At 45.4% G+C, this 10,643-nt stretch overlaps 1 protein-coding gene across 4 annotated transcripts in view; it reads left to right on the top strand.

Moving 5' to 3' along the window:
• Window positions 1-1,309: 1,309 nt before the first annotated feature.
• Window positions 1,310-10,643, top strand: part of LOC103189451 (kinesin-like protein KIF18A) — a 32,180-nt gene continuing 22,846 nt past the window's right edge. For all 4 annotated transcript variants that reach the window (XM_042345020.1, XM_042345019.1, XM_042345021.1 and 1 more), the window contains exons 1-7: window positions 1,310-1,429; window positions 3,440-3,832; window positions 5,372-5,529; window positions 6,323-6,427; window positions 7,612-7,722; window positions 8,395-8,592; window positions 9,435-9,611. In XM_042345020.1, coding sequence (XP_042200954.1) covers window positions 3,508-3,832; window positions 5,372-5,529; window positions 6,323-6,427; window positions 7,612-7,722; window positions 8,395-8,592; window positions 9,435-9,611 — 1,074 coding nt within the window. In that variant the 5' untranslated portion in view covers window positions 1,310-1,429; window positions 3,440-3,507. The remainder of the gene's footprint in view (window positions 1,430-3,439; window positions 3,833-5,371; window positions 5,530-6,322; window positions 6,428-7,611; window positions 7,723-8,394; window positions 8,593-9,434; window positions 9,612-10,643) is intronic.

The raw sequence follows: 10,643 nt of genomic DNA, 5'->3' as shown, positions 1-10,643 counted from the left end.
TCTCCGCCAATACCTCACTCCAAAAGCCGCTGGTCGCCCCACCTTTTGGATCTCCATCGCACAGAGCCCTCGCCTCGCTCTCGCTCCCTTGCTTCCTCCTTCGAGGCACGCCTCAAGACTCTCTTCTTCGACTGCAACATTGGTGAATCTCTTACACCGACCCTCCATCCCTCCCGATTCCAAACCCCCCCCCGCTCGGGTCCAAATTCCTGATTGCCCTGCGCCTTCGGGGACGCCCTCCCGACATGAAAGGGGCGCTGGTGTGAAAAACTTCAGAATGTTTTAACTCTGGTCCGTGCCTTTGCCACCGCCCCGGCTGGGCTATTCGGACTCCCTCCTCGCCGGTCGCCCATCCACTACCATCCATAAAATCCAACCCATTCAGAACTCTGCCGCCCGCATTCTCACCCGCACCGAACCCCTCTCCCCCGACCCCCCCCCCCCACAGTCCTGGCCAGACCGCACCGGCTGCCTGTCCCAGAGAGGATCCACTTGAAGACCCTCACCCTCGTATTCAAGTCCCTGCGCTCCTCCGCGCCCCCCCCCCCAAGACCTCTCTGACCTCCTCTCTCCTCAGCACAGTACCCGTTGCCTCCGTTCCTCCGGGTTTGGCCTCCTCCCCCACCTCCTCGTCCCCCGAGGCCTCCGCTCCACCCTCGGCGGCCGCGCCTTCGGCCACTGCGCCCCGAGGCCCTGGAACAGCCTTCCTCACTCCCCCCTCCTCCCTTCCCATTTTCAGGTCTGGGCTGAAGACCTTTCTTTTCGACCGCGCCTTTGGTCACCTTCCCCCCCCCCCCCCCCCCCCGGGCTCGGCCCCCAGGGATCCGTTTGCTGTGAAGCGCTCTGAGACGTCGTCCGTCGGGCGCGGGGAGGGGGGGAGGGGGGGGAAGGGGGCGCTCCTAATATAAACCCAAGTGGTCGTCGTTGGGGTCGCGAAGCACTTTCTCCCGAGTCCTCCCGCTCGGCGTGCGGAGTGCGCGTGCGCAGTGGCGGGGGCCGCGCGAGCGGGCGGGCGGGCAGCCGTTGGGGCGCACGCGCAGTGGCGGGGAGCGCTCGAGCGGGCGGGCGGCCGTTGGGGCGCACGCGCAGTGGCGGGGAGCGCTCGAGCGGGCGGGCGGGCGGCCGTTGAGGCGCACGCGCAGTTGGCGGGACACGTCAGGCGAGCGGTGGGTGAGTGAGGGGGGCGGGCGGGCGCGGCGCGGCGCACGCGCAGTGGGCGGGGACCGCTCGCGCCAGAGCGCGGCGGGGGGCGGCGGCCGCGCGAGGCGCATGCGCGGCGGCGCGGCCGTTGGGGCGCATGCGCGGTGCGGCCCGGCCGAGGAGCGCGCGGGTTTTCAAACCGTCAACAGGAAAGGGAAGGGAAGGAGCCTCGCGGGGGAGAGGCGGCCACCGGGGGCGGGGGCTCGCGAGCGGCTTTTTTTTACCTCAGGTAACCGGCCGTTTTGGGGGCGGGCGAGACCACTCACTCCTCGTTCACGGGACACGGGAGATCAGGGCTCTTCCTCCCTCCCCCCCACACAGTTAACCCCCTTTTGTTCGGGAGGTTTATCGGGGCCTTTCATTTGCGCCCCTTCCCCCCCCCCCCACACACACACCCCTCCCTCCCCACCGCGTCCAGTCAGGACCGCGGCCTAGTCCCGCCGCCCCGCTTCAGCCCGGGCTTTGCGGTTGGTGCTCGTTATGGACGCTGTCGTGCGAGATTATTTTTAATGTAATAACACAGAGTGGGGGGGGAGAGAGAGAGAAGAGAGAGAGAGAGGCAAAGCAGTTAGGGAGTGGGTGGGGGGGGGGTGTAGGAGGAGGTGTCGAGCTGCGATTAATAAATAAAGGGGGGGGGAGGGCAGAGGTTTTCTTCCAGAATCCTCGCCCGACACGTCCTCCCCACTATTGTGCTGTAAATGACAATAGTTTTTATTTTATTTTTAAAACAAATCCTCGCGTTTGATAGATACGGCGCCTCATCGCCTCTTCCGAGACGTTTCCGATCACAATGCCATAAGGTCCCCCATCTCAGCTTCACGCTGCGGTGTTTTTTTTGTATGTTTTTTTTTAAAAAAAAAGCAACAAAAAAAAAGGAAATCCGAGTCCGGTGTTCAAAGTCTCTTCTCTTCAGACTGCTCTTAAACTCTGAGGTGCACTGGGGTCGGATTACGGTTGGGATAATATAATCCAGTGCCCTTTCAACAACCACAGTCCATATATTTGAGACGGCGCCTTATCACGTCTTCGAGACGTCGCAAAGCGCTTCAAGGAATGCGCCGTCACAAAGCGACCTGGCTGTGTAATTTGGTGGGCGAAGCGCTATGGCGTTGAGGTTGTGTTGAAATGCCGCGCAGAAGATACCGTAAAATGAACCGAACGTGCGGATTTTGTGTGGTGGATCGCACAGCAGAGGCCCACAATACAGTGTTGCTTTCAGTTCTGCTGCCTCGAGACACACAAACAAACAAACTACCTGCGTCAATAACAGTAATAATAATAATCCTTCTATTTGATATCGCACCTTATCACGTCGTTGAGACATTTCAAAGCGCTTCACAGAATATATTGTACAATGGATTGACTGTGTAGTTTGTGGGCGAGATGCAGCGGCCAGAATAAAGTCTAGAATAGAGCCTTAAAGACTGAAATGTAAGGACCAGCTGAGATGTATAATAATAATAATTATATTATTACATAATTAGTATGATTATTATTAATATAATAAATTATATCATTATTACAATTGAGATGTGTAGTCTGGAAATAAGTGGGTTAAGGAATTTGTGTTTACCCAATATTTAGTGTTACAGTATACCAAATGTAAACCAGACAGTGAGCAAGGAAGTAGGGCCAGCTGGAGTAGTAGTAAGAATAATAATCCTTGTGATTGATGAAGCTCCTTTCACTTCAGGAAGATATCTCCGCACACCTCAGAGGATTTACTGCAAAGTGTAGTGACTGTATTTTGTGAATTTTAACTTCCCTTTAATCTTTATGAGAATTAAATTTTACTCTGCTCTGATTCCATTCCCTTATTATAAAAATAATATTATAATAATCTTTGTATTTGGTATGCACTTTTCACGTCTTCTAGACATCTCAAACACACAAATCTTTTTCTTTCATCACCTGATGTTGCAAATTGGTACTTGAACTAACTACCTCATGTCTTTTATTGCCCCTGCTACACACTGCTTAAAAAAAGCTAATGTTTAACTGAGTTCAAGAACTAGTATTTACACAATACGTCTCACACAGAATGAACATGTTAAAGCACTTCACAGAGATAATGGGGGGAGATCACTGATTAATTCGGAGAATTTGAGGGTGAAGTGCAAAGGTTATTTGAAGGGATTTGAAAGCGGGGGAAGAAAGAGCGACTCCCCAATGTGGTTTGAGGAGAAAATGTAAAAGAGTTTATCCATATAGCTGAAAGCTGATGGCTGTGTTTTTTTAGTTACAGGTCTATAAGGAAAATATCACTGATGTCACATTCTTGTTCATTGTAATCTATGAGCTACGATCATGGCTGCTGTCAAACAGGAAGAAGGAAACGTGACTGTTGTCGTCCGGGTGCGGCCCGAGAGTCACCGGGAGCAGGACGGCAATCACCACACAGTTGTGCAGGTGGTCGATGAGCAAGTTCTGGTCTTTGACCCGAAGGAGGACACAAGCGAAGGTGTGTTCGCTGAAGTGAAGTTCAGAGGCAGAGCAGCGCCGAGTCGGAAAAACAAAGATCTGAAGTTTGTATTCGACAGGGTGTTTGATCAAAGTGCAACACAAGAAGACCTCTTTGAATTTGCAACTAAAAATATTTTAGAAGGTGTTCTGAATGGCTACAACTGCTCAGGTAAAGAGATAAGAACTCTCTATAAAGTTCAGAACCGTGTGTCTCTTTGGTACGTCATGAATTACATTTGCTCACTTTTTCTCTACGCCAACAGTATCCAGTTTCCTTCGTTTTAGTCTAGCATTTATGGTATTTACAGTGCTTCAGACCTTTCATATAGGTCTCCAGCAATGCCAACATGCTTCTAGATGCCTTCTAAATATTTTGAATTCACAATTTAAAACATTCTAGATCAGGAGCAGTTTTATACCAAAAAGACTGCTGAGATGCTCACAAGATACGGCCTGAACAAGTAACCTAAGGAATGGGGTGAAGAGGAACTATTAATTTATTTCCATAACAGTTACTGCACCTAGGAGGGGTCACGTAGAGGATTGATTTGAGAGATGTCTCCAGCTTTATATCTCCACAACAACAGCAAGATTATATTTGTATAGCGCCTTTCACGTCAGGAGGATGTCCCATGGCGCTGGACATGGTACAGCATTTCAGACAAGTGCTTTTCAGGTTTCTGCAGTTCGTAGCACCTTTTTAAATCATAATGGGGTGGTGGAGCGGAAATGGAAGAAGACAATCGAGACGGTTACATTCAGTAAAATAAGAGGACTGAATCTTAGTCTCGGATGCCTCTTAAAGTGGGACCAGACATAGAACAGAGTGCCAAGTGAGATGGAAACTGGTGTAGACTCGGAGCCCGGCGTTGATATTTTTTGTTGTTAAGTCTCTGCATATGGTGCATATTCTGTGTTAAAGCAAGAACATTGGGTTACTTTATGGCGAGTTTGTGCGAGTGACCCTCGAGCAAGTCGCTGTTAGTGATTGTGGCACTCAACCAAAAGTTAGTACCCCTGGGATAACAGGAATCTGGTTAAAATTGTTTGAGTTTAGTAATGGTCTGTGTGGTACAGCCAATATTCTGTTTGAATACGTTCGTAATTAGTCTTGGAATGTTTGATTACTGTTTGTGTTAACCCGTTCTGGTGGGTGCTTTATTAGCTACGATTGAGGGAGCATTACAATTGATCCATTACTAGTTGGAAATACTTTAAAGATAAAAATGAGCCGGTGATTGTATTTTCCCTGCACGCTTACGCTGATGTAAATCTGGTGTCGATTCAGATATGGGGTAATGTACCTTTAGTTGAATGCTTAGGCATTACTAATAGGCATTTCTGCCAATTTAGATCAATTAGTGCAAAGTTCAAAGACTTTTCATAGTAGAGTAACAACTCATGGCTTCAACTCTTGAATCTTCAAATGTCTTCCATTATTTTGTTGAGGAGTTCCATTGGGCAGAAATAACCAAAGTATTACAAATTTAAAATTGTGAAATAAAATTTCATTCAGCCTATAAAGTTTGTTCCTTCCAGCATGCCATGTACACACTTCAAATGCCTACGCTTGTGACATCTGTGGGGAATGCTGCCTCATCTGTCTCAAAATTGGCGGTCTCAATATGAAAGGGTGATACTTTTAGTAAAGGCTGCTTGTTTGCTTGTTATCAAGCGAGTTGTGTAATCTTGTCCTTCTATTGTGCAGTCTTTGCCTATGGTGCAACAGGAGCTGGAAAAACTCATACAATGCTGGGCACTGCAGAGCAGCCTGGAGTAATGTACTTCACAATGGTGGAGCTGTACAAGAGAATTGAACAGCTTAAAGATGAGAAAAGCTGCGAAGTGGCAGTCTCGTATTTGGAGGTAAGATGAAAAGAAATCCAGCCCGAAAGATTCAGGCTTTTGACTTTTTAAATCATTGCACGAGAGGATTAACATAAGAAAGTATCATTCTTTGTTAAGAAAATTAGAGGAACATTACACGAGGAGGGTAAGTGGAGTCAAAGTATTGACATATGTACTTGCATATGAAGTGTATTAAAGACATCTACAGAATTAGATACCCACATGCAAGTCTTATACATAGTTCTCATCCAGGTGCATTGCAATTGTGTGCCTTTTTAGGCCTCAATCATTCAAATTCCAAAAGGAAGATTTCACTGAGGCATCCAGCAGCAGTGTTTATTAATAATCCCTACAATTGATAGTCAAAGCACTTCATAGGGTTTACTAGAAAGTTAATGGCTGTAAATTTTGTAAGTGCAAATACAGGAGTTGATAACTGATGCATCACTGATCGCCCACAAATATACAGTCAATTTACTTTACAGTGTGTTCTGTGAAGCGCTTTGGGACATCCTCCCGACATGAAAAGCGCTATATCAAATGCAAGGATTATTATTATCTTTTACTGAAAATTTGATTTGTGATATTGTGAAAAGGTGTCAGTTCAGTGATCACAATTCAACTGAAATCATATCTGAACTTGCTGGATAGAAAGAGCAGATATCCTGGTAGTTTTTACTATTCTCTGACCCATTGTAAAGTCCTAACTGTCACCCTTATTGCTAGGCTAACTCAGCATTGGACCTGTATAAAACCGAGGAGCTGGTGTGATGTCTCTTATTGTGTTGGTTATTTTTCTCCATGATACCAGGTGTACAACGAACAGATTCAGGATCTGCTTGAACCCAAAGGTCCTTTGGCTTTGAGAGAGGATCCTCAAAAAGGAGCAGTCATCCAGAGGTTGAGCTACCATCAGGTAAGAGACAGTATTTATAATAATGACCCTTGCATTTGATATAGCGCCTTATCATGTCTTCGAGATGCCTCAAAGCGCTTCACAGAAAATATGTAAAAGGATTGACTATATTTTGTAGTCTTGCTACTGTTACACTGTTTACAGGTGTCTTTTAGTCATGTACATGCAGCATTTTGGAAAGTGTAGATATATACTGATTAATCGGAGATCAGGTACAGATCAGCCATGATCTAATAAATGGTGGAATATGCTTGAGGGGCTGAATGGCCTACTCCTGTTTCTATGTTAGCACTTGGAATGTGCTAAGGTTGTTGTGCATACTGTATGGTTAAAGGATGGGGCCTAATGGATAAGGATTACAGCCGGTATGTAATTGGGTTGATGGGTGCTGTTTTGATGTACCTTTTGAATATTTTTAGTTAAGGTTTTACAGGGCTTCTTTCACCTTTCAGATCAGTTTATTTACCTGTGAAGGAGAGGGTTGAGTGGCGGGCAGTTGTTTCTGAAGTCAACGGATTTGCTCCAACTTGCTCTCTCCCTCTCTTCGTTCAAGGTCTATCTCAGGACCTAACTCTTTGACCAAGCAGTTAGTCATCTTTCCCTTCCCCACCCCCTCAGCTCCCACCCCCAGCTGGGATGCTGAGCAGGTTATGTTAAGTGCTTGGCAACTCCTCCCAATGTAAGAGGTGCAGTCTAAATATCAATTTATGTTGTAGTGTGTGCACTCAGCTAGTTTCATCTATGGATTTCGTCAGTGAGAGTCTAAATCAAATTGATTGAACTTGGTACTTTGCACCTTCCTTGATAACAATCTAAAAATAACTCGGAAATGATCAAGTACTGTGTGTCTGATCTTCTCGCTAACCTGAGGTATCAGATTTCTCAGTGGGTATACATTTACCACAACATTTGAGGCATGTTTTGTAACATCTGTGCCTCAGACTTTTTGCATTCAAAAGTACTTCTCCATCTAGTACGCTTGCCTTTAAGCAATGTGCCAGTAAATCTCATTCACAAGTAATCGAGAGTAAGATAAGTATAAGCAGGTCTCTTCAGTACCAATCGTTTATTCTGAATGCTTATGGGGATTGCTCACTGTCCTAGTAATTCCTAAGATGTTGAATTCATTAATTGTCTTCCTGCTGCCTTCTGATTGACTGCTTCTTGTTCTGTTTGCCCTACAGCCTAAATCTGCTGCAGAACTTTTAGAAATGCTGGCAAGTGGAAACAGAAACAGGACACAGCATCCAACCGACGCCAATGCCACATCCTCCCGATCCCATGCCGTATTTCAGGTCAGTAAAGAATCAAAACCAAACCATCAGAACTAGAAACAAATATATAAAACATTTTATGCGCAGCTCCGTCATAGATTTAAGAACCTGCAGAATATGAATTCAATTGGAATTGCCTGATTGTTCCCTCTGTCGGTTATAAATTGCCCCTTTATTGATTCACACCTCAGTTGTTGCCTGTTCAGGATTAAACTAACTAAATTAGACTAGTATGTAGTGCAGTTCATGTATGTTCCAATGTACTCTACTGAACCATTGCATGGTGCTGATATGTGCCTTGGTTTCTAATGAGCGTCATGCACTAAGTGAAAGTTAAGTTCTTGACTTTCAGATAAAGTTAAAAGCAACAACTTGCTTTAATATTATGCCTTTCGCATCATACAAACTTCTTGAATAACTTTCCCTGCTTTGTAGAAGGAAGTCAGGGACATGGACAGAGACTCATAAAGAGAAAAATAAACACTGCAGTTTGGAAGAAAATCTGACAGAAATAAACAGGTCTTAGAACAAGGGGAGTGCATTGGACCAGAGAGAAGCAAGTGTGAGGAGGGATGATATTTCCTTTGACTGACAGGGTACAAGTTTGGTTGGGAAGCAGATGCTGTATTTGCTGTATTTTATGAGGCTACCTGATATCTTGAAGCATAAAATTGTTTAAGAAATCTCTGACAGGTCCACGTGAAGCAACAAGATCGTATCGCCGGCCTCAGCAAGAACCTGCGTATGGCTAAAATGTGCCTGATTGACTTGGCTGGTTCCGAACGAGCGAGCGCCACAAAGACATGTGGTTCACGCTTCAGAGAGGGGGCAAACATCAATCGCTCACTGCTTGCGTTAGGAAACGTGATTAATGCTCTTGCAGACCTCAAGGTACGACAGATTATTTTATGAATTTGTACCGTTCGGGGGTGGGGGAACCTGAACTTTTCTCTTTGTTTCCAAACAAAGTCAGATTATTGTAAATAGCATTGAAACACAAAGTTATTTTTGTGCATGGATGTGCGAAAATATGTGGCATATTTCATCATAGAGGAGATCACAGCTGAGCTCATGGAATGTAAAGCAACTGAGAATGACTCTTCTCTTCCTATTGACTCTTGCCCGGGTGCTTTCCGAATGGTACAGGCAACCCTTAAGTACCTCAAATAATTTGCCAACCTACATGTTGGACCATTGAGGACTTCCAACTCTGATCCCACAGCATGCGAGGCAACTGAGAAAAGGATAACATGCAATAGTTGGTGGCTCCCTGATACTTTGGGTTGAGTTTCAAGCGTTTGAATATTTTTACCCTGAACAATCTCCGGACGTTGCTGAGATAATGTAATTGAAACCAAATCCGCAGCGTATTCTTTACCTCCTGTCGCAAGTCGATCTTGTTTCGGTATCAAAAGCCAATTAAATGTTTAGTGGCCGGAGTCAGTTTACACTCGGGTACAAGGCTGAGATGAGAGAAACATGATGTTGCCTTATGAGCTACTGAAAATAGGCATGCTCTTCATTTGCGGGGGAGAGTTGAGAGAGTTGTGCTGAGTTCTTGAGCATCTGGTCCAAGTGCAGTGCCTTTGTCGGGAGGGAAAGTGGGGGAGACACTGACACACCGGAAATAGCGTTCACAAGTTGATATTATACCATACTTTGCTAAGAAGTCTGGCGGGGCGGTTTCAGAGCAAGTTATTAACGAAAGCTTTTCACTTTTTCGTCGTGCTCAGAAAAAAAAGGCTCACATCCCCTACCGAGATAGCAAATTGACCCGACTCCTTAAGGACTCCCTGGGGGGTAACTGCCAGACGGTGATGATTGCTGCCATCAGCCCTTCAGCCATGAGTTACGAAGACACGTACAATACACTGAAGTACGCAAACCGAGCAAAGGATATCAAATCCTCAGTAAGTTATTCTCACATACCTTTAGTACCTCGTATGTTTGATGAAGAGGAATATCAAAAGGTATCTGAAGTGAGCAGGAAAACAAGATAATAATCATTGCATTTGATACAGCTTCGAGATAAAACTGGCTGACTCATGAGGAAAGAACTTCATGTGGTCAATAACTTGTTTCTATGGTTTATGATCACATAGAATGATACGAAATGGAAACGGGCCATTTAGCCCAACTAGTCTGTGCCATATCACTCTAACATTGCAGCACAGAAACAGGCCATTGGATCCCAAATTTATCAGTGCAGAGTAAGTTGACCAAATGTTGATCTGTTGACAAAGCCCTCCTTAATCCCATTACTCAGCATTCTCGGTGTGTTTGAGTTACAAAAGATTTTGATAAGTTTTCAATCACTCACTACTGGCATCTGGTTTTAAAGTCCAAAGTAGACCAAAATAAGGTTAGTCCTCAGTTAAAAAAGGTTTGTACAGTGTGGTCGTCGAAAACGATGTTGAGCAGGGGACCTTTATGTTCGTCAATGAGATGTGGTAAATTTGATAGCATCAAATTGAATAAATCTCTCGGGCTTTTCGGATGAAGTCATGGGAAATGAAAACATCATGGTCCTTTGAGATGTGTAGTTTAGTGGTTAGTCCTGTAGCTTAGCGGTTGAGCACTTGCCTTGCAAGCAAAATGATCCCTGGGTTGGATTCCTGGGCGGACAAAACCATAGCCAAGTTTCCTTACTCCACACACCTCTGTTTATCCTGTAAGTAGGAACCCGGTTGTTAGTCGATCATCGGATCACTTTTCTGGGGCTGATGCATGACTGTTTATGGGACACAGTGTGAAATTGGCTGCTATGTTTTCATGCGAAGATCTTTGAGATATTTCAAAGACGTGATCAGGTGCTATATCAATTGCAAGGATCATAATTATTATACACTCCCTTTAAGGTTACGGCTGATGTATATTGAAAAGGCTCTTTCCAACCGCCGTTCCAGTATTATGCTCATTAGTCCATGTCACTCTTATGCAGT

Source organism: Callorhinchus milii, unplaced genomic scaffold (genome assembly GCF_018977255.1).
Source record: "Callorhinchus milii isolate IMCB2004 unplaced genomic scaffold, IMCB_Cmil_1.0 Scaffold31, whole genome shotgun sequence".
NCBI lineage: Eukaryota > Metazoa > Chordata > Chondrichthyes > Chimaeriformes > Callorhinchidae > Callorhinchus > Callorhinchus milii.
The sequence above is the reverse complement of the archived record's forward strand: the minus strand, read 5'-3'. Positions and strand labels throughout refer to the sequence as shown.